General features: G+C 42.5%; 1 protein-coding gene across 4 annotated transcripts in view; it reads left to right on the top strand.

Annotated features, from left to right (window-relative positions):
• The window catches only part of ipo11 (importin 11), a 712,707-nt gene that overhangs the window by 216,892 nt on the left and 471,521 nt on the right, over positions 1–24,294 (top strand). For all 4 annotated transcript variants that reach the window (XM_078549030.1, XM_078549021.1, XM_078549038.1 and 1 more), the window contains one exon: positions 8,853–9,045. In XM_078549030.1, coding sequence (XP_078405156.1) covers positions 8,853–9,045 — 193 coding nt within the window. The remainder of the gene's footprint in view (positions 1–8,852; positions 9,046–24,294) is intronic.

Raw genomic sequence — 24,294 nt, 5'->3', positions numbered from 1 at the left:
TCTCACCCATCCAAATGTCAACTGATCAGAAGTAATTTCCTATGTTCTAATTAGAATTTATCCAGTTTCATTTATCCTTGACCTGCTCCTGCAAGAAAATACTTATAGAACCGTTGAAACTGTTTTTCAGCTCTATAAGTATTTATAAGTATTCAGAGCTAAAAGTATTTATATTCTAACCTATGACCATCTCATCGAGCCCTCATCGAGTTTTATTGGCTGCCAACCAGGCAGTTTTGGAATATTGTGGAGATTTGCAAAAACATGAACTTAAGAATTTAAGAGAACATAATTAGGACAGTTATTAGCACAGGGCACTTTAGTTGTGTGTTAAATAATTTCCCTAATGTTGAGGATCTCAATCCTTTGATGCAGCTCAGCCATTGTCATCAGATGTCACTTTTCCAAACAAACATTAAAAAAAGTTGAAAAACTAAAACGTTACTTAAATCAATTCTGTAAAGAGTACTGATGTTGAGCCTCAACTTCAGAATATTGTGGTGCTTTAGCCATCTGCTATAATGGAGAATACATCATAAGTGGGAATCATGATCTAACCCAACCTGACTTGACCTTCTTGAAGTCGCAGCTGTTGAGAAACTTGATCCAATCTGAACAATAGTTGCAGTTCAATGGATGTAGAGATTGCAGCAAAGTGAACATAAAAGACAAAACAAAAACAGAATTACCTGGAAAAACTCAGCAAGTCTGGCAGCATCGGCGGAGAAGAAGAGAGTTGACGTTTCGAGTCCTCATGACCCTTCGGCAGAACTGAGTAAAGTTAGGAGGGGGTGAAATATAAGCTGGTTTAAGGTTTGGGGTTGGGGGGTGGGGGGGGTGGAGAGAGAAATTTGGGGGGGGCGGTGGTTGTAGGGACAAGCAAGCAGTGATAGGAGCAGATAATCAAAAGATGTCACAGACAAAAGGAACAAAGGGGTGTTAAAGGTGGTGATATTATCTAAGAAAATGTGCTAATTAAGAATGGATGGCAGGACACTCAAGGTACAGCTCTAGTGGGGGTGGGGTGGAAAGACTGACGACAGGGTATTACAGTTATAGATTTAAAAATAATGAAAATAGGTTGGAAAAGAAAAATCTAAATAAATTATTGGAAAAAACAAAAGGGAGGGGGAAGAAACGGGAAGGGGGTGAGGATGGGGGAGGGAGTTTAAGATCTAAAGTTGTTGAATTCAATATTCAGCCCGGAAGGCTGTAAAGTGCCTAGTCGGAAGATGAGGTGCTGTTCTTACATTGGGAGAGAAAAAACTCTTTGTACATTCATTTACAGCTCCAAATTGAGCAATTTCAGAAGTAGTGCCATTGCTATCTGGGAGACATTGAGTACTTTGAACATCATAGTGTGCCTATGTCGATCTGGGAAATGAGTCACTTGGTCAATAACTATGAAGTTTAAAACAGCTTGAGGTTTTACAATCAGTTGATTTATACCTGAAAGTTGTGTACCTTGTTCATCTCATTTGCATGTGAATCAAGAATTTGCATGTGAATCAAGAAAGTTCATTTGAAGGCTTCCAACTGATTCCATAAGATGCAAAAGAATGCTATTGGTATATTACTGCTCAGTTTATACTGAGCTGAGTTGAGAATGCAGACCATTGCTCTGAACTTGACAGATATGTAGCAGGATACCTAAGCTTTTTTTTGTGTCTTTTCCTTCTCTTTTGTAAGGGTTATAACTCAGGTTAGAGTAGAATCCACTTGTGGTTGACCATACTGATCATTCCATCTGTGAGCTCAGGCAGAGAGCAAGATTGTGTTTTCCTGACTATACAATTTGTGTTCTGTATAATCTGTTATACTTAAATCATCAGAACCTGTTTGTCGTTGTGTATCTGTGAAGCTGTTACTTATCGGTATTGCTGCAGCTGAACTAGCTTCAGTAAGAGTTTGCTCCACCTTTGAAAAAAAGGTATAAGAAAAAGCCATTTATCATTTTGCAATGCAACTCATGATTTTGTGTTTTATGGAGAACGATGGATGCCTCAGTGTACATTGCAGGACTGCAATATAATTGAGGTACTCAATGAAGTTTGTACTGCTGAATTTTTAGATTGTGATATTGTGTCGTTTCACAACCACTTGCAAGGTAGATATGGTAAATAAGCCATAGGCCACAAAGGACCACAGGCATAGTTCTTCCTTGGAAAGAGACAATTAATTATATAAAGCTTAAAGGGCACCACTCATGAGTGTGGGGCAAGGCGAGGAGGCAGGCCTTCATGAACTACAACAGCTGGTACAGGGATTAAAGCCGTGCTGTTGAAATCATTCTGCACCACACTCTAGCCATATAGCCAGCTGAGCTAAGCAAACCCCATTAAGGAATATGGTGTTGTTGATGACAAATATACTAGAGGGCAATGTACAATGGTCACTGTCATAGGGGGTTCATGCTACTACCTCTCCAGGGCCATCTTGGTGTGAAATTTGGACTGGAGACATTTGAACAGGGAGTTTTAAGAGAGTGTTTTGGTCTCATTTGACCATGCGAACATGCGAATTAGAAGGAGGAGTAGGCCATTCGACCCCTTGAGCCTGCTCCACCATTCAACAAGATCATGGCTGATCTGATTGTGGCCTCAACTCCACATTCCGCCTGCTCCGATAACCCTCAACTCCTTTGTTAGTCAAGAATCTCTCTAGCTCTGCTTTAAAAATATCAATGACCTTGCCTCCACTGCTCTCCTGGGAACAGAATTCTAAAGATTCATGACTGAGAGAAAAAATTTCTTTTCATTTCCATCTTAAATGGGAGACCCCTTATTTTTAAACTAGTTCTAGTCTCTCCCACAAGGGAAACATTGTTTCAACATCCACCCTATCAAGTCCCCTCAGGATCTTATATGATCCTATGTTTCCATAGGATCATCTCTCATTCTTGTAAACTCCAGTGGACACAGACCCAACCTGTCCAACCTTTTCTCATAAGATAATGCACCCCCCCCACCCCCCACTCTAGATATCAGTTGAGTGAACCTTCTCTGAACTGTTTCTAATGCATTTATATCCTTTCTTAATAAGGAGACCATAACTGTACACAGTACTCCAGATATACCCTCACCAATGCCCTGTACAACAGTAGCAAAATATCCATACTTTTATATTCTATTCCCCTTGCAATAAATAACTACATTCCATTTGCCACCATCACTTGTAGTTGCATACTAACATATTGTGATTCATGTCCAGGATACCCAGATCCCTTGAGTTCTGCAACCTCCATTTAAATAATATGCTGCTTTTCTATTCTTCCGGCCAGAGTGGACAAGTTCATATTTTCCCACATGATAACCCCATCTGCCATTTTTTTGCCCAGCAAATTCCAGCAATTTCCCTATGACGGATGTTAAGCTAACTGGTCCATAGTTTATTGCTTTCTGTCTTCCTCCTTTCTTGAATAGAGGAGTCACATTTGCTATTTTCTAATCTATCATGGAACTTTTCCAGAATCTTGGGAGTTTTGGAAAATTAAAGCCAATGCGTTTAATAGCTCAGCAGCCACTTCTTTTAAGACTCTAGGATGAAGTCCCTCAGGGCTGGGGACTTTTCAGCTTTTAGTTCTAATAATTTTCTTAGTACCCTTTCCCTGGTGATTGTAATTGTTTTAAGTTCCTCCCTCTCTTTCACCACCTGATTCACAATTACTTCAGTGATGTTCTTTGTATACTCTGCAGTATAATTGCAGTTGAAACAGTTCAGAGAGGTTCATGCAGCTCATTCCTGGGATGAAGGGCTCATCTAATGAAGAAAGGCTGAAGAGGTTTGGCCTATACCCTTTAGAGGTTAGAAGAATGAGAGGTGATCTAATTGAAACAATAAGATCCTGAGGGGACTTGATAGGGTGCAAATAGAGGAGACTAGAACTAGGGGACACAGTTTTAGAATAAGGAGTCTCCCTTTTAAGATGGAGGTGAGCAGAATTTTCTCTGAGGGTCTTTAATATGTGGAATTCTCTTCCCCAGGAAGCAGTGAAGGCCAGGTTATTGAATTTAAGGCAGAGTTGGATATATTTTTGATAGAAAAGGGAATTGAGGGTTATTTTGGGGGGTTGAGTGCAGACAGAAAGGTGGTGTTGAGACCACAACCTTGATTTTATCGAATGGTGGAGCAGGTTCAAAGGGCTGATTGGCTTTCTCCCAAGTCCTATGTTCCTACATAGATGTTCTTGTATTGAGGATGAGCATCAAGTCTGCAGATATGTGGGAGAAAAAGTTTAGCGATGAGGTGGTAGAGAGGAGAGCTGTGTCACTGATTGTTTTTTTAAATGGGGAGTAATGAAAGTTTTGATCAAAGGAAAGATGATGCTTCAAGAAAATAAGTCAGTAAAAATGTCAACCTTGTATTTTGTCTGGGAACAAGGTAAATTGAAATATGCAGGGTTTTGAGAGCAAAGTCAAGCAAAGATTGAGAGTTTGGGAGCAGTGAAACCATGAAAAAAGTGAAGTTGAGTGAGTAGCCACATGTACAGTTAGAAAGGTTTAGGTGGAGCACGAGATTGAATGGGTGAGACAAACAGAGAGGTTGAAAGGGAGGAGGCTAATGAAGTTTAGATGCAGTTTGAATTCACTAGAAATCAGGAGTCACGGTTCAGAGGATAAAGGAGGGCACCTTGGTAAGAAATTCAGCCTGGGGCTTAGGATGCTAATCAAATGACAAACATTTCGAATGAGAGATGGGAGTAACAGAATGGTAGGATGATGGAATGGGGAAAAGGCTCCAGGGATTTTAAAAAATTATTTGTTTATGGCATGTGGCTGTCGTTGGCTAGGCCAGCATTTATTCCCCATCCTTAATTGTCCTTGAGAAGGTGATGGTGAACTGCCTTCTTGAACCGCTGCAGTCCATGTGGTGTGGGTGTGCCCACAGTGTTATTAGGAATGGAGTTCCAGGATTTTGACCCAGTGACCGTGAAGGAGCAGTGATATGGTTCCGAGTCAGGATGGTGTGTGGCTTCAAGTGGAAGTTGCAGGTGGTGTTGTTCCCATGCATCTACTGTCCTTGTCTCGGTGGTGGAGGCTGGAGTTGTGGGTTCGGATGGTGCCTTTGAAGAAGCTTTGGTGAGTTACTGCAGTGTATTTTCTAGGTGCTATGCACTGCTATGGTGGTGGAGGGAGTGAATGTTTGTGGTGATGGATGGGGTGCCAATTAAGCGGGCTGCTTTTTCCTGGATGGTGACGAGCTTCTTAAGTGTTGTTGGATCTGTACTCATCCAGGCAAGTGGAAAGTATAGGGCAAAAGTCAATAATGTGGTTTGGCAGTATTAGCTAGGCGAGCACTACACCAGGGATGTGAACGGGTCAAGTGAAGAAATTGATGGCTAGCCAGTGACACTTTTGTAAAGGAGAAGGAATTAGCACCCGTCAGCCTTTTGGTTCTCAGTGCAGATATTTTCTTTATTCGTTCACAGGATGTGGGCGTCGCTGGATAGGCTAGCATTTATTGCCCATCCCTAATTGCCCTTAAGAAGGTGGTGGGTGAACTGCCTTCTTGAACTGCAGCAGTCCATATGGTGTAGGTAGACCCAAAGTGCTGTTAGGGAGGGAGTTCCTGGATTTTGATCCATTGACAGTGAAGGAACAGCAATATATTTCCAAGTCAAGATGGTGAGTGTCTTGGAAGGGGAACTTCAGCGTGGTAGAGTTCCCATGCGCCTGCTGCCCTTCTTGATGGTAGAGCTCATTGGTTTGGAAGGTGCTGTCTAAGGAGCCTTTGTTTGTTGCTGCAGTGCATCTTGTAGATGGTACACACTGCTGTCACTGTGCATTGGTGCTGGAGGGGGTGAATGTTGAAGGTGGTGATGGGATGCCAATCTAGTGGATTGTTTTGTCCTGGACGTTATTGAGCTTCTTGTGTTGTTGGAACTGCGCACATCCAGGCAAGTGGAAAGTATTACATCAACTTCTGACTTTCTGCCTTGTAGATAGTGGACACATTTTGGGGAGCCAGGAGGTGAGTTACTCTCTACAGAATTCCAAGTCTCTGACCTGCTCTGTAGCCACAGTTTTTACATGGCTGGTCCAGTTCAGTTTCTGGTAACTGTTAATGCTCCGAGTGTTGATAGGTAGATGTTATAGATTGATATTGTGTGTGAAGCAATTTAGGATGTCCTGAGGATGTTAAAAAACTCTAAGTATAAGTTATTGTGTCCAATTTTGAATTCTCTTCTCCAAAGCTAGGCATGATTCCAGGACCTTGCTGGACTTCTCTTTCATTGGAGCAAAGATTGGGTGAGAGTAGATCTGGGAATTTATAATGTTGAGGAAAGCAAGTGATTTAGAAATATTTATGTGGAACATCTGTCAGATTAAATGGTTTGAGTAGAGTCTGTGATTGGGTAATGAAGGAAAAAGCCTCAGTTTACATATTGCTTCACATAATTTAAATTACACTGACTGTTCTTTAGGGAAATATAGTAACCTTTTTGCAAATGACAGGATCCCAGAAACAGCAATGACCAGTGCTAGTGGTTGAGGGTGAAATGTTGGCCTGGATTACAGGAGGGGAACCTCTTACCCCTTTTCAAGTCCAGCCATGGGATTTTGGGGGCCAAATCTTCTGGTATTGGAAGCAGCGATGCACTGAACTTAAACTGGTTGTGCGTGTCGAGACGCTGGGGAAGCCTTGACGAATACACATGCACTCTAATTGCCTGGGAAGTTTAAATTTTCAATGGGGTGATTTGTGCTGCCCCGGGCCCCTCCCCGAATGTCTCATGCACTGATCTCAGTGTTGGAGCCTTGGGCTAGATACATGCTACTTACCCAGATACTTTGCCTAGAATTGTTACACTGTTTAATTTCTGGCTCAGTGATTAACAGTACAACCCAACCTACTTCGAACCCCCCCGACCTGACTGCCCTCCCTCCCTCTCACCCACCCTCACTCTCACTCCCTCACCCACAAACTCACTCAGAATCATTGAATCACAGAATTGTCACACAAAGCAGAGGCCATTTGGCCCATTGTTTCTCCAATGGCTCTCCAAATGAGCATTTTACCTTGTGCCCTGCAGATTGTTTCTTTTCAAATAATCATCTAATTCCCTCTTGAGTGCCTTGATTGAACCGGCCTCCACTGCACTGTCAGGCAGTGAATTCCAGACCCTAACCACTCATTGTGTGAAAGGGTTTTTCCTCATATCGCTTTTGCTTCTTTTGCCAATTACTTCAAATCTGTGCGCTCTCGTTCTCGATCTTATCACAAGTGGGAAGTTTCTCCCTATCCACTCTCATCCACACCGACAAACTCACCCCCTCACCGACAAACTCTCTCCCTCACCCACCCACTTAACCTACTGAAAAACCTGGGACCTTTAGAAACTTACCTGAATACAGTGGCTGATGTCATAAAAAGAGGGCATAGTCTCTCCACTGCTCCTCTTTGTCAGTCTTCTCCATGGATGGCTGCACTGAGTATAAGTTGATGCAGCCGGGATTGGAAGATCCCAGGCTGGAAGTGCACAAAAAGGTAATCATGCAATGATCTCCACAGTCAGCAGCTAGTCAAGTTGACTTCTGAGCTCAAAGCCTGGAACTAACCCTAGATGCAATCACCAGGATGTAATCTCGCATTGAAAGAAGTTTGCACTGAATGGTATATAAGCCTCCCTGTTGAGTATTAGCACATTGTGGTTGCATTGGTACACATCTAATGTTTAACTCATCAGAAAGCCAGAACTTGAAATAATGACACACAAGTGTTAAGCCTGAAAGAAATATAGGCGCAAATGAAATGTGATATCAAAGGCAGCCAGTCAACCTGAATGCAGGCTGCAAAAATGCATTACTTGTTAAGGATGCACAGTGCAGTATTTGACATGCAGCAGCCATTGTATTGTATATTGTTAATTCATGTTTTCCTTGCTTTCTGCTCTGAAACTGTTTAACCCTAACATCACCCTAAACTAGGCTGGCTTTGCACACTAAATCTTGCAGTCAGTATAGAATGTCAAATGCTAGTTTCTGCAATGAGAAGAGCCGTGACCTTGAACTGGGCCTATGCCCTCCAACTTTCAATTTACTATGCAGCTTTAAAGTCACTAATTGTCCCTACGACCCCAAGAAAGGCTGGCCAAAAGCTCATGGAAATGGCGGCTACTCCCCAATCTCATAAAGAAACATATGCAGAAGGTTCTGGGTAATGCAAATCACTCCATCGAAAATTTAAACTTCTCGGGTAATTACAGTGCACGTGCAATCGTTGGGGCTTCCCCAGGGCCTTGACACACTCCACTAGCGTAAATTCCTTCACTGTCACTGGGTCAAAATCATGGAACTTCCTTTCTAACAACATTGTGGGTGTTCTGACAACACATGACTGCAGCAGTTCAAGAAGTCACCACACCACCACCTTTTCAAGGGCAATTAGGGATGGCCAATAAATGCTGCCCTCATCAGCGATTCCCACATCCTGTGAATGAAAAAATACCTGAGAGCACCACAACCAAGCCCTGTGCTGCATTCTGTTGCCTTCAACTATCTGAACAGGATGAATTTTAAATGTGCTCTGAAGAAGGGGCAGATGTGATAAACTGAATTGCCTCTGTTTTCAAGCTGTTGTTTTATTTCAAGACCCTATCAGCCTTTTGAATGACATGATGGCCCAAGTAAATGAGCTCTGCTTCAGAGGAAATAAGATTCTTGATCATAACTAAAACATTACATTGACATAACATTGGGTTTGCTCATTTGAAACATTTACTGTGCTGAATTTTTTGTTGCTTTAAACTTTCTGACAAAAATTATTTGTTTACCGTGCTGGCCAACAATTTAATATGGTGCTCTGTTTACCAGCAATTAAAGATTTAACATATCTGTCTTTGTTGATTGCAGCTTTTGGACTTTTTGGACTATCACCCATTCTCATTCATCTCGTTGATTCAGAGGTCATTGGAATTTGCTGTTAGCTATGTATTTACGGATGCTGGTGAAGGCGTGGTGTTTGAGCGGTTCATTGTTCAATGCATGAACCTCATTAAAATGATTGTCAAAAATGATGCTTACAAACCAGCAAAGAACATCAAAGGTACAATTATTTTTACGTTATTTTATTTCCTCCCAGCATTCCTTATCATCATTCTTGCCAAATAGATCGCATCTCTGCTTAACTACTTTGTTTAAAATAATTTACAGGTGAATGCACAAGTTTGGTTTATGTTCGGTTATGTTTTCTAGAATTTAACCAGTGAGTTTTGTTAGTGTTAGGGAATTTGCTTTCCAACCTATTTAAAGGAAATTGATTCTGTCTAAAGTGTTGCCCGAAGCAATTGCAACATAAATCATAGTATTAATTTTAGAGGAAGATAGTTATTAAATAAAACTGATCATATTTTTGAGGTCAGATGTTTTATAGGCATCTGGGATAATATCAATATTCCATTTATTCTGAAAGAAATATTTTGAAGCCTTTCCATTAAAGTGCACCAAGTTAATTTAAGTATATCGGTAATAAATTAATGATTCCATTCATGTGCGCATTTTTCTTAATGCACTAAGATGTTATACCAGTTCTAACAAATCACCCCTTACAGAGAAAAGTGCCTGAGATGGTTCACTCTTCCTTGACACTTAAAACTTTTCAGTTCTTGTAATTCTTTTTGCACCTTCTCCAGTGCGTTTATATCCTTTTCATAACATGGAGACCAGAAGTGGGCACAGTACTAGACTCCTTTGCTCCTCTAACCTGTTTGGACACTTAATATTCAAGGTGTATGTGACTTAATTCTTCTTCCTACCAAAATGCTCTACCTCACAGTTATTTATATTGAAGTTCATTTGCCAATTAAAAGCCCATTTTGCAAGTTTATTAATGTTTACTTGTATTTCGTCACTTTCTTCCTATGTATTATCTACATCCCCCAATATAGTCTCGTTTGCAAGTTTAGAAGTTGCACTGCTATGTCCAGTTCTTTCGTGTAAAGTGAACAATAACAATCCCAGCCCTGATCCCTGTAAAAAAAACACTTCCCACCTTTTGCCAGTTTGATGAGCTACCCTAACTCTTTTTTTGTGTTTTATAGCCAGCTTGCTACTTTCCTCAGACTCCACATACTGTGACCTTAGGTATTACATAGGAGACTCATGACTATCAAAGGCCTTTTGAAAATGCAAATATATTACATCCATGGCATTACCCTTGTCTGTTACCCCAAAGCATTCAATAAAATTGGTCAAGCGTGATCTCTTTTGAATTCCATACTGAATACACTTTTTAATATTTTCAACTTTCAGGTATTTTTCTATTGCATTATTGAGTAATAATTCCATTATCTTTCCTACACTTACATCTGGCTAACTGGTTTATAGTTTCCTCAACTTGTTCTATCTCCCTTTCTAAATATAGGAATAACTTTAGCTGCTTTTCAGTGCTCTGGTACTATTGCCTTTTTATGATGAATTGTTGCATCTATGTTGTATTGTCTCTGCCATTTCCGAAAAAGCTATAAGAAACAGTGCATCTTGGAAAGTGGTTGTTTTGTTTAACCCGAGGTAAATCATAAGGGATTAAGAATGCAAACAATATTCACTCTCTTCTGATTCAGTGCATGATACAGTTAAGAGAAATGTAATATTATGGAAAATAAAATAATCCATCTAAATTTTGCAAGGAGTGTAGTTTCAGTGAGAAAATAATGATGGTTGATTTGTGAAATGTAGATGTGAATGGTGGGAGGGCAATAAAAAGGATGCAGTTTAGTTGAAGCATTCTGACAAAGTCTTTATTCTTGTGATTTATGAAAGTAAGCAGAGACTCATAAAATTATAGCCTAATTCCTAAAGAATCTCACTTTGTGTACAGAACCTCTTCATCAAAGAAAGACTTTTGTTTAGTTATCTCTTTTCATGACCATTAGCTGCCTCAAAGCACTTTATGGTCAATTAAGCACTTTTTTGAAGCATAGTCACTGTGTAATTTTGGAAACATGAGTCGATTTGCGCTCAGCAAACCCCCACAAACAGCAATGCGATAATGACCAGATAATCTGTTTTTTTTGTCGTGTTGATTGAGGGATAACTCGAGGCAGATGGGGGCTTTGTTTAATGTCTCATCTGAAATACAACATCTCTGATAGTTCAGCACTCCCTCAGTACTGCACTGGAGTGTCATCCTTGATTTTTGTGCTCAAGCCGTGGAGTGGAAATTGAACCTGGCACCTACGATTCGGAAGCCAGAGTGCGACCAACTGAGCCACGGCTGACATATCAGACCTATGCTGTAATATGAAAACTACTGACAACTACTTGTTTCTTGTGGAGTAATATTATTTATTTTTGTTGAATGTTATACATAATGTGGATTTACTACTTGCAAAATAATACAGTGGTGTGAAATTATCTTGATTGAAAACAGGATACATTTGGATCTCCTGTGTTCGATTACATTGTGGTTTGATGCTGAATATATATTTAACACTTTTCTGATTCAGTCACTTTGTATTACATTTTGCACATGAAGTTCATATCTTGGGAGCTACTTATTTTCATAAAAATAAGCACAAATTAAGGCAGAGACCAAGAGGATATTGTAAACTTGGCCATTTGGGAAACTAAAATCATTAAACTTTGGCTGGCAAAAATAAACCTTGCATAACTGCAAGGAGCTCATGGATGACTTTGCTATTGAAAGTTGAGAAAATTACACATGACATCTGTGTTTATATTCTATTCATTGATGGGATCTTGGTATCATGGACATAGCCAGCATTTATTGCCCTTCACTAATTGCCCTCAAGAACATGGTGATCAGTCACCTCTTTATCCACTGCAGTCCTTGTGGTGTAAGGTACTTTCATAGTGTTGTTAATTAGATAGTTCTAAGATTTTAACTTATTGATGATAAAGGAACAGTGATATATTTCCAGGACTGGATGGTGGGCAACTTTGAGGGGAACTTGCAGGTGGGGGTTTCTCATGAGCCTGCTGCCTTCATCCTTCTAGGTAGTAGGGGTCATAGGTTTAGATGGTGCTGGCGAAGAAGCCTTGGCAAGTTGTTGCAGCACATCTTGTAGAAAGAACACACTGTTACCACGGTGTGTTGGTGATGGAGGGAGTGAACACTTAAGGTGGTTGAATAGGGTGCCAATCAAATGAGATGCTTTGTCCTGGTTGACATCTAGATTCGTGCGTTGTGAATATTACACATATCCAGGACAAAGAGGAGTATTCCATCATAGTCCTGACTTGTGCCTTGCAGATGGTCAACAAGTTTTGGGGAATCAAGAGGTGGTTACTAGCTGCAGAAATCCTTGCCTCTGACTTGCTCTTGTAGCTACAGTATTTATATGGCTAGTCCAGTTCAGTTTCTGGTCAATAGTAATCCCCAGGATGTTGATAGTGGGGGATTCAGCGATGATAATGCCATTGAATGTCAAGGGTATATGGTTTGATTCCCTGTTGCTGGAGATGGTCATTCGCTGGCACTTATGTAGTGTAAATGTTACTGGTCCCTTTTCAATGAATGTTGTCCAGGTCTTGCTGCATATGGACACACTGCTTCAGTATCTGAGGAGTCGTGAATGGCACTGAACATTGTGCAATCATCAGCAAACATCCCCAATTCTGACCTTATGATGGAGGGAAGGTCAATGATGAAGCAGCTGAAGATTGTTAGGCCCAGGACACAACCTGAGAAACTTATGCAGCAATGTCCTGGAACTGAGATGATTGGCCTCCAACAACCACAACCATCTTCCTTTGTGTTAGACATAACTCCAACCAGTGGAGAGATTTTCCCCTGATTCACGTTTGTTACAGTTGGTCAGATGCTGCCTCAATGTGAAGGACAGTCACTCTCACCTCACCCCTTGACTTAAGCTCTTTTGTCCCATGTTTGGATTGAGGATGTAATGAGGTCAGGAGCCCAGTGGCCCTGCTGGGATCCAAACTGCGTGTCAATGGGCAGGTACTGCTGTGTAAGTGCCACTTCATGGCATCAACCATGACTTCATCACTTCTCTGATGATCAAGAGTAGACTGATAGGGTGGTAATTGGCAAGAATGGATTTATCCTGCTTTTTGTGGACAGGGCACACCTGTGCAGTTTTCCATGTAATAGCCTAGGTGCTAGTGTTGTATTTGTACTAGAACAGCTTGGCTTGGGCCACACCTAGTTCTGGAGCACACGTCTTCAGCACTGCTGCCAACATGTTGTCAGGGCTCATAGTCTTTGCAGTACGCAGTGCCTTTAGCAGTTTCTTGATATCACATGGAATGAATTGAATTAACGGAAGACTGACACCTGTGAAGCTGGGGACCTCAGAGGAGGCTGAGATGGATCATGAACTTGGCACTTATGGCTGAAGTTGGTTGAAAGCACTTCAGTCTTGTCTTTTGCACTGATGTGCTAGGCTCCCCCATCATTGAGGATGGGGACCATTGTGGACCCTTCTCCAGTTAGTTGATTAGTTGTCCACCACTATTCACCCCTGGGTGTGGCAGGACTTCAGTGCCTTGACCTGATTTGATGGTTGTGGGATAGTTTAACTCTGTCTATAACATGTTACTTTTGCTGTTTGGCATGCAAGTAGGCCTGTGTTGTAGCTTCACCATGTTGGCATTCTAAGGTATGCCAGGTGTTTTTCCTGGTACGCTCTCCTACACCTCTCATTGAACCAGGGCTGATCACCCAGCTTGTTGGTAACAGTAGAGTGTGGGGTATATTGTTTCGTGAGGCTACAGATTGTGGTTGAATACAATGCTGATGGCCCAGAGCACCTCAAGAATGTCCAGCTTTGATCTGCTAAATCTGTTATGAATATAGAATGGATAAATGGGTTATTTTTTGTTTGACACACTATAACGAGTGCAGTGCCACAGGGATCAGTGTTGGGGCCTCATCTATTTACAATCGATATTAATTACTTGGAAGAAGGGACCAATGTATGGTAGCTAAATTTGCCAATGACGCCAAGATAGATAGAAAATTAAGTCCCCAAGAAGATGTAGAGAGCCTACAAAAGATAAGATGGGGAATAATGTGGGAAAATGTGTTGTGAACTTGTCCACTTTGGAAGGAAGAAATGTTTAAATGGAGAGAGACTGCAGAACTCTACAGTACAGAGGGATCTGGGTGTCATGGGCCATGAATCACAATAAGTCAGTATGCAGGTACAGCAAGTGATTAGGAAGTGCTATGATCTGGTTAGGGTCCAGTAGCTTTTTGTTTAAAGTAGGCAAAGTTTTGAATCCCAGTTACCCAGGAGAATAAAGCCACAAGATTCCACAGTTTTAAACAAAGAAAATAAACTTTACGATGCAAAGTCAGAAAAGTAAAACAATTTACAACACCTATCGTATACCCTAACATTCAGAATGAACATGAGATAAATATGAATTAAAAGGCAAACTGTGGTCGAACACACAACACTGTCCATTAAATGGCTAATGCGACCAAGACACATCACATGGATTTCTCAGCAACTCACTCAGACGTCCGTGACCTGTGCCAAAATTGGGAGAACTGTCCCAGACTAGTCAAGCAAAAGGCTGACATAGCCTTACTCTCAGAATCATACCTGTAGCTCATGTCCCAGACTCCTCCATCACCATCCCTGGGCATGCCCTGTCCCACCAGCAGGACAGATCCAGCAGTGGAGGTGGCACACTGGTATATAGTCAGGGATGAGTTGCCCTGGGAGTTCTCAACATTGACTCTGGATCCCATGAAGTCTCATGGCATCAGGTCAAACAGGGGCAAGGAATCTCTGACTGATTACAACCTATCACCCTCACTCAGCTGATGAATCTGTACTCCTCCATGTTGAGCACCACTTGGAAGAAGCACTGAGGGTAGCAAAGGCACAGAATGCAAAATGTTTGGGGTCTTTTATGTCCACCACCAAGAGTGGTTTGGTAGCACCACTATTGACCGAGCTGGTCAAGATCTAAAGGACATATCTACCAGACTGGGCCTGTTGCAGGTGGTGAATAAACCAACAAGAGGGGAAAATCCATTTGATTCACCCTCAACAATTTACCTGTCACATATATATCAGCCCATGACAATATTGACAGTAAGATGATTGGTAGGTGTGATTGCTGCACAGTGGAGACACCATTCTATTTTCACACTGAGGATACCCTTCATTGTGTAGTGTGTCATGACTACCATGAGAAATGGCATAGATTCAGAACACAAGGGAAGAATTAGGAGCAGGAGTAGGCCATTTGGCCTCTCAAGCCTGCTCTGCCATTTGATAAGACCATGGCTGATCTGATCTCAATTCCACTTTCTTGTCTGCCCCCAGTGCCCTGTGGTCGAACACACCACGCTGCCCATTAAATTGCTACTGTGACCAAGACACATCACATGGATTTCTCAGCAATTCACCCATAGGTTAGTGACTTGTGCCAGTATATCAGCAGATAAGGCTAGACTTTACAAAAATAAAAAGAGAACAAAACTAAAGGCTCTGTATCTAAACGCACATCATATTTGAAACAAAACTAGTGCAAGTAAAAATAAATATGATCTGATACCCATTATGGAGACATGGCTACAGGATGACACAGATTGGGACCTGAATATAGAAGGGTACGTGACATTTAGGAAGGACAGGAAGCTAGGAAAAGGTGGAGGGGTGGCTCTGTTAATTAATGATGGTATTAGTACATTAGAGAGGGATGACCTAAGTTCAGGAAACCAGGATGTAGAAGTGGTTTGGGTTGAGATGAGGAATGATGAAGGCAAGAAGTCACTTGTAGGAGTGGTGTACAGGCCCCCTAATTTTGACTACATGACAGGACAGGGTATAAAAAAAAGAGATAATGAGAACTCTCCAGAAAGGTACAGCAGTAATCATGGGTTTTAAATTAAATATAGACAGAAAAAAATCAGATGGGCAAAGGTAACATAGAATGTTTTCGAAAGAGTTTCTTAGGACAGCACGTTCTGGAGCCAACCAGAAAGCAGGCTCTACTGGACCTTGTTTTGTGCAACGAGATAGGATTAATTGATAGCCTCATAGTGAAGACAGCTCTAGGTAGCTGGGATCATGATATTGAGTTTTACATTAATTTTGAGGGAGAAACGAGTGTGTTCAAAACTAGTATTTTAAACTTAAATAAGGGCAATTATGAGGGCATGAAAGTGGAGCTAGCTAAAGTGAACTGGCAAATGATGTTAAGGGATAGGTCAATAGAGGTTCAGTGGCAGACATTTAAAGAGATATTTCAGAATAGATACATTCCATGGGGAGGGCCCATCATCTGTGGTTAACTAAAAAAGTTAAAGACAGTATCAAACTTAGAGAAAAAGCATGGTAATTACGCAAAAATGGATGGCAGGTCAAAAGATTGGAAAGAAGATAAAGAACGGCAAAGGATGACAAAAATATTAATGAGGGCAAAATTAAGAGTATGAGAGAAAGTGAGCTAGTAACATAAAGATGGATAGTAAGAGTTTCTATAGATATTTAAATAAGAAAAGAGCTAACAAAGTGTGCATTGGCCCTATAGAAAGTATGTCTGGGGAATTGATAATGGAAAGTAGGGAGATGGCGGATGAATTCACCAGGTATTTTGCTTCAGTCTTCACTATAGAAGACATAAGTAACCTCCCGGAAATAGCTGTAAATCAGGAAATGGAAGGGAGGGAGGAAGTCGGGGAGAATTGCAATCACCAGGGAAGTGGTATGAAGCAAATTGTTGGAGCTGCGAGCTGACAAATCCACAGGCTCAGATGGACTTTACCCTAAGGTGTTGAAAGAAGTGGCTAGTGAGATAGTTGATGCATCGGTTTTAATTTTCCAGAAATCCCTAGATTCGGGGAAGGTTAGTTTGGAAAATAGCAAATGTAACTCCTTTATTCAAAAAGGGAAGGAGACAACAAGCAGGAAACATCAGGCCAGTTAGCCTAATACCTGTTGGAGGAGAAATGTTAGAAACTATGATTAAAGATGTTATAGCAGGGCACTAAAAAATAATTCAAGGCAATCAGGCAGAGTCAGCCTGGTTTGTAAAATGGAAATCATGTTTAACCAATTTATTGGAGTTCTTTGAAGGAGTGCGATTGAGGAACAGTTATGTAGGCAGATTTTAGAAAGATGTAAAAGCAATAGGGTTGTTGTGGTGGATGATTTTAACTTTCCCTATATTGACTGGGAATCACTTAGTGCTAGGGGTTTGGATGGTGCAGAATTTGTAAGGTGCATCCAGGAGGGCTTCCTGAGACAATATGTAGATAGTCCAACTAGGGAAGGGGCAACACTGGACCTGGTATTAGGGAATGAACCCGGCCAGGTGGTCGAAGTTTCAGCAGGGGAGCATTTTGGGAAAAGTGATCATAATTCAGTAAGTTTCAAGGTACTGGTGGATAAGGATAACAGGAGTCCTCGGATTAAGGTGCTTAATTAGGGGAAGGCCAATTATAACATTATAAGGCAGGAACTGAGGAGTCTAGACTGGAGGCGGATGTTTGAGGGCAAATCAACAACTGACATGTGGGGGGCTTTCAAATGTCAGTTGATAAGAATTCAGGACCGGCATGTTCCTGCTAGGATGAAGGATAAGCATGGCAAGTTTCAGGAACCTTGGATAACGAAGGATATTGTGACATTAGTCAAAAAGAAAAGGGATGCATCCATAAGGGCTAGAAGGCTGGGAACAGATGAAGCCCATGGAGAATGTAAAGAAAGTAGGAAGAAACTTATGCAAGGAGTCAGGAGGGCTAAAAAGGGCCATGAAAAGTCATTGGCAACCAGGATTAAGGAAAATCCCAAGGCCTTTTATACATATGTGAAAAGCAAGAGGGTAGCCAGGGAAAGAGTAGGCCCACTCAAGGACAGAGGTGGGAATCTGTGTGTGGAGCCAGAAGAAATGGGAGAGATACTAAATGAGTACTTCTCATCAGTATTCACCAAAGAGAAGGACTTAGCGGTCGATTTGTCTAGGGAAGAGTGTGTACATAGCCTGGATCATGTTGAGATCAAAAAAGAGGAGGTGTTAGGCGTCTTGAAGAATATTAAGGTGGATAAGTCCCCAGGGCCAGATGGGATCTACCTCAGAGTACTGAGGGAGGCAAGGGAGGAGATTGCTGGGGCCTTGACAGAAATCTTTGTATCCTCACTGGCTACAGGTGAGGTCCCAGTGGACTGGAGAATGGCCGATGTTGTTTAAGAAGGGTAGCAGGGATAATCCAGGAAATTTCAGGCCGGTGAGCCTTACGTTAGTGGTAGGGAAATTATTGGAGAAGATTCTTCATGACAAGGATTTACTACCATTTGGAAGCAAAGGGGCGTATTAGTGAGAGGCAGCATGGTTTTGTGAAGGGGAGGTCGTGTCTCACTAACTTGATCGAGTTTTTCGAGGAAGTGACAAAGATGATCGACGATGGAAGGGCAGTGGATGTTATCTACATGGATTTTGACAAGGTCCCTCATGGCAGACTGGTACAGAAGGTAAAGTCGCACGGGATCAGAGGTGAGCTGGCAAGATGGATACAGAATTGGCTTGGTCATAGAAGACAGAGGGTAGCAGTGGAAGGGTGCTTTTCTGAATTGAGAGCTGTGACTAGTGGTGTTCCGCAGGGATCAGTGCTGGGACCTTTGCTGTTTGTAGTATACGTAAATGATTTGGAGAAAAATGTAACTGGGCTAATTAGTAAGTTTGCAGACGACACTAAGGTTGGAGGAGTTGCAGAGAGTGAAAAGGATTGTCAAAGGATACAACAGGATATAGATCGTTTGGAGACTTGGGCGGAGAAATGGCAGATGGAGTTTAATCCGGACAAATGCGAGGTAATGCATTTTGGAAGGTCTAATACAGGCAGGAATTATACAGTAAATGGCAGAACCCTTAAGTGCATTGATGGGCAGGGGGATCTGGGTGTACAGGTCCACAGGTCACTGAAAGTGGCAACGCAGGTGGATAAGGCAGTCAGGAAGGCATATGGCATGCTTGCCTTCGTCGGCAGGGGTATTGAGTATAAAAGCTGGGAAGTCATGCTACAACTGTAGAACCTTGGTTAGGCCACACTTGGAATATTGCGTGCAATTCTGGTCGCCACATTACCAGAAGGATATGGAGGCGTTGGAGAGGGTGCAGAGGAGGTTTACCAGGATGCTGCCTGGTCTGGAGGTTACTAGCTGTGAGGAGAGGTTAGAGAAACTCGGATTGTTCTCACTAGAGCGACAGAGATTGAGGGGCGACTTGATAGAAGTTTACAAAATTATGAGTGGCATGGACAGAGTAGATAGTCAGAAGCTTTTTCCCAGGGTGCAAGAGTCAGTTACTAGGGGACATAGATTTAAGATGAGAGGAGAAAACTTTAGAGGAGATGTACGGGGCAAGTTTTTTATGCAGAGTGTAGTGAGTGTCTGGAATTCGCTGCCAGAGGAGGTGGTGGAAGCAGGTACGATAGTGGTGTTTAAGAGGCAGCTTTACAAATACATGAATAGGATAGGAATAGAGGGATACGGACCCCGGAAGTGCAAGATGTTTTAGTTTGACAGGCAATATGATCGGCGCAGACTTGGAGGGCCGAAGGTCCTGTTCCTGTGCTGTACTTTTCTTTGTTATTTGTTCTTTTGTTTTGAGTCACATGTGCTGTTGATAAAGGGGAACAAGTGGATGTACAGCACTTAGCTTTCCAGAAGGCATTTGAGAAAGCGCCACATCAAAGGCTATTGTGGAAAATGAAAGCTCATAGTGTAGGGGGTACCATATTGGCATGGAGTCATAGAGGTCTACAGCACAGAGAAAGGCCCTTCGGCCCAACGAGTCTGTCCTGGTCAAACAAGTACCTGACTATTCAAATCCCATTTTGCAGCACTAGGCCCATAGCCAAAGAAGATTGACTAGCTAACTGGTAGCACAGAGTTGGCGTAAATGGGTCTTTTTCTGGTTGGCAGGATGTGACAAGTGATGGGCTCAGTGCCTGGGCCTCAACTTTTTACAATTTATATAAATGACTTGGAAGAAGGGACCGAAGGAATGGTTGCTAAATTTGCTGACGACATAAAGATAGGTAGGAAAGTAAATTGTGAAGAGGTCGTAAGGAAGCTACAAAGTGCCATAGGTAGGTTAAGTGAGTGGACACAGATCTGGCAAATAGAGTATAATATGATGTCAGGAAGATATAATAATTCTCAATGTTATTGGCATTTATTGTAAAATAGTGGTATCTATGTCTATATTGTGTGTGAGAGAGCCTTAATTGGATTGAAGGAAGCTGGTCTGATGGCTTTGATGTGGTAGATGATGAGCTAGATTTGAAATGTTAAGTAGGTAAACATGTCAAGGGAACACTTGCATTTTTAAATAAACCAGACTAGATTGTTTTCAAAAGAGGGGGTGAAATGTGTCACCGAGCCAGGTGAAGTTCAGAAATAGTGTGTTTATTTTTCCCAAAGGTTACTGGTAAAGCTTAGAAATGTGAGAGATTTTTATTATTAGAAAGGTAAAGTCAAAAGACATATTGAAACAATATTCAAAGAGGAAAATATGTATAAAGGAGCGAGGCTGTGTGTAAGGGTAGGCATTTTAAGACCTAACATGTGTGAAAAGCCTTCAGCATCTATGCCTTAAGCTGCTGCCTTCAAAGAATGAAAGTTAAGAAAACTGACTTTTGAATTCGACTGGTTCAGGGTATTGTGTGTCAACTTGCCTGGGCCTTTTAAAATCTGTGTGTCTTTCTGTTGCCTTAACGAAAGTGTAACTGGGAAGTAAATTAATTAGGGGATTTAGAAGTTATGATAGTAATTTATAGACATATGTGTTTGCTTAATCATTTTTCTTGTGAATAGATGTTTAATCTAGTTTTGTGAAAACCTATAAGAAATGCTGGTCATGTTTTTAAATTTTTTTTAATTCATTCATGGGATGTGGGCTTCGTTGGCTAGGCCAGCATTTATTGCCCATCCCTAGTTGCCCTAGAGAGGGTGGTGGTGAGCTGCCTTCTTGAACCCTTGCAGTCCATATGGTGTAGGTACACCCACAAGTGCTGTTAGGAAGGGAGTTCCAAGATTTTGACCCAGCAACAGTGAAGGAGCTGCGATATATTTCCAAGTCAGGATGGTGAGTGACTTTGAGGGGAACGTCAGATGGTGGTATTCCCATCTATCTGCTGCCCTTGCCCATCTAGATGGCAGTGGCCGTGCGTTTGGAATATGTTGTCGAAGGAGCCTTGTTGAACTTCTGCAGTGCATCTTGCCGCTACGGTGCATCGGTGGAGGAGGGAGTGAACGTTTGTGGATATTGTGTCAATCGAGCAAGCTGCTTTGTCCTGGACGTTGTCAAGCTTCTTGTGTTGTGGGAGCTGCACTCATCCAGGCAAGAGGGAAGTATTTCATCACACTCCTGACTTGTGCCTTGTAGATGGTGGACAGGCTTTGGGAAGTCAGTAGGGCGGTTGCTTGTCGCACGATTCCTAGCCTCTGACCTGCTCTTGTAGCCACAGTATTTATTTGGCTAGCCCAATTCAGTTTTTAGTCAATGATAACCCCCCCCAGGATGTTGATAGTGAGGGATTCAGTGGTGGTAATACCACTGAACACCAAAGGGCGTTGGTTGGATTCTCTCTTGTCGGAGATGGTCATTGCTTGACACTTGTGTGGCACGAATATTACTTGCCACTTGTCAGCCCAAGCCTGGATGGCGCTGAACATTGTGCAACCATCAGCGGACATCCCCACTTCTGACCTTTGATGGAAAGAAGGTCATTGATTAGGCAGCTGAAGATGGTTGGGCCTAAGACACTACCTTGAGGAACTCCTGTAGTGAAGTCCTGGAGCTGAGATGACTGACCTCCAACAACCACAACCACCTTTCTTAGTGCTAGGTATGACTCCAAGCAGTGGAGAGTTTTCCCTCTGATTCCCATTGTCTCCAGTTTTGCTAGGGCTCCTTGATGCCACATTTGGTCAAATGCAGCCTCGATGTCAAGGGCAGTCACTCTCACTTCACCTCGGGAGTTCAGCTCTTTTGTCCATGTTTGAACCAAGACTCTAATGAGTTCAGGAGCTGAGTGGCCCTGGCGGAACCCAAATTGGGCTTCAATGAGCAGGATATTGCTTGATAACACTGTTGATGACTCCTTCCATTACTTTACTGTTGATGGAGAGTAGACTGATGGGGCGGTAATTGGCTGGTTTAGATTTGTACTGCTTTTTGTGTACAGGCAATATTCCGCATAGCCGGGTAGAGGCCAGTGTTGTAGCTGTACTGGAACAGCTTGGCTAGGGGTGGAGCAAGTTCTGGAGCACAAGTCTTCAGTACTATTGTCGGAATATTTTCAGAGCCCATAGATTTTGTATTTATCAGCGCCTTCAGCCATTTCTTAATATCAAGTGGAGTGAATCAAATTGGCTGAACACTGGCATGTGTGCTACTGGGGACCTCCAAAGGAGGCTGAGATGGACCATCCACTCGGCACTTCTGGCTGAAGATTGTAGCAAATGCTTTTGTACTGATGTGCTGGGCTCCTCCATCATTGAGGATAGGATATTTGTGGATCATCCTCCTCCAGTGAGTTGTTTAATTGTCCACCACCATTTACAATTGGATGTGGCAGGACTGCAGAGCATGCATCTGATCCGTTGGTTGTGGGATCTCTTAACTCTGTCTATCACTTGTTGCTTATGCTGTTTGGCATGCCAGTAGTCCTATGTTATAGCTTCACCAGGTTGACAATTCATTTTTAGGTATGCCTGGTACTGCTCCTGGCATGTCCTCCTGTACTCTTCATTGAACCAAGGTTGATCCCCTGGCTTGATTTAATGGTAGGGTGGGGGATATGCCTGGCCATGAGGTTACAGATTGTGTTTGAGTACAATTCTGCTGCTGCTGATGGCCCACAGCACCTCAGGGATGCATGGAGGCAGTGCCACACAACCTGATGGAGGGTATCCTGAATGTGAAGGTGGGATTTCATCTCCAAATGACAGTACGGTGGTTAATCTTACTGGTACTGTCATGGACAGATGCATCTGCGGCAGGCAGGTTGGTGAGGATGAGGTCAAGTATGATTTTCTTTCTTGTTGGTTCCCTCACCACCTGCAGCAGACCCAGCCTGGCAGCTATGTCATTTAGGACTCGGCCAGCTCAGTCAGTAGTGGTGCTACCAAGCCACATTTGGAGATGGTCATTGAAGCCTCCCATCCAGAGTACATTCTGCGCTGTTGCCGCGCTCAGTGCTTCCTCCAAGTGGTGTTCAACATGGAGCAGCGCTGATTCATCAGCTGAGGGAGGGCGGTACGTAGTAATCAGCAGGAGGTTTCCTTGCCCATGTTTGAGCTGATGCCATGAGACTTCATGGGGTCCGCAGTTAACTTTGAGGACTCCCAGGGCAACTCCCTCCTGACTGTATACCACTGTGCCGCCACCTCTGCTGGGTCAGTCTTGCCAGTGGGGCAGGTGATGGCGGTGCCCGGGACATTTCCCGTAAGATGTGATTCCGTGGGGATGACTATGTCATGCTGTTGCTTGACTAATCTGTGAGACAGCTCTCCCAATTTTGGCTCTGGCCCCCAGATGTCAGTAAGGAGGACTTAGCAGGGCCGATAGGGCTGCGGTTGCCTTGGTCGATGCCGGGTGGCCCGCCTGGTTTCATTCCTTTTTTGCGACTTTGTAGCGGTTTGATGCGCATGTAGGCCAGACCAGGTAACGACGACAGATTTCCTTCCCTAAAGGGCATTAGTGAACTATATGGGTTTTTACAAAAATCGACAATGGTTTCCTGATCATCATTAGACTTTTAATTCCAGATTTTTATTGAATTCAAATTTCACATCTGCCGTGGTGGGATCCGAACCTGGATTGCCAGAGCAATACCCTGGATTACTAGTACAGCGACAATACGACTACGCTATTGCCTCCCCCTATTACTACTTAATTCAAGGCGTGCCTCTTGAAATTTATACAAATTGCAAAACACATTGTGACAGTTGTTTCAAGTTTCCCTTTGGGATTTGAATAACTCAGCATTTACCATCAGCTGTGCCATAAAAGTGGGCAAATGTGAAATCATTCATTTTGGCAGGAAGAATAAAAAAGAAACTTATTATCGAAATGGTGAGAAATTCCAGCGCTCTGAGATTCAGAGGGACCTGGGTGTCCTAGTGCATGAGTCACAAAAGGTTAGTAGGCAGGTAGAGTAGGTAATTAGGAAAGCTAATAGAATGTTGTTATTTCTTGTGAGGGGAATTGATTACAAAAGTAGGAAGGTTATGCTTCAATTGTAAGGACATTGGTGGGACCACATCTGGAGTATTATGTACAGTACTTGTCTCATTTAAAGATGTAAATGTTGTTAGAAGCAGTTCAGAGAAGGCTTACTGGC

This window comes from Cetorhinus maximus, chromosome 1 (genome assembly GCF_964194155.1).
Source record: "Cetorhinus maximus chromosome 1, sCetMax3.hap1.1, whole genome shotgun sequence".
In the NCBI taxonomy this organism is placed as follows: Eukaryota; Metazoa; Chordata; class Chondrichthyes; order Lamniformes; family Cetorhinidae; genus Cetorhinus; species Cetorhinus maximus.
Note: the sequence above shows the minus strand (reverse complement) of the source record. Positions and strands in the feature narration are given on the sequence as shown.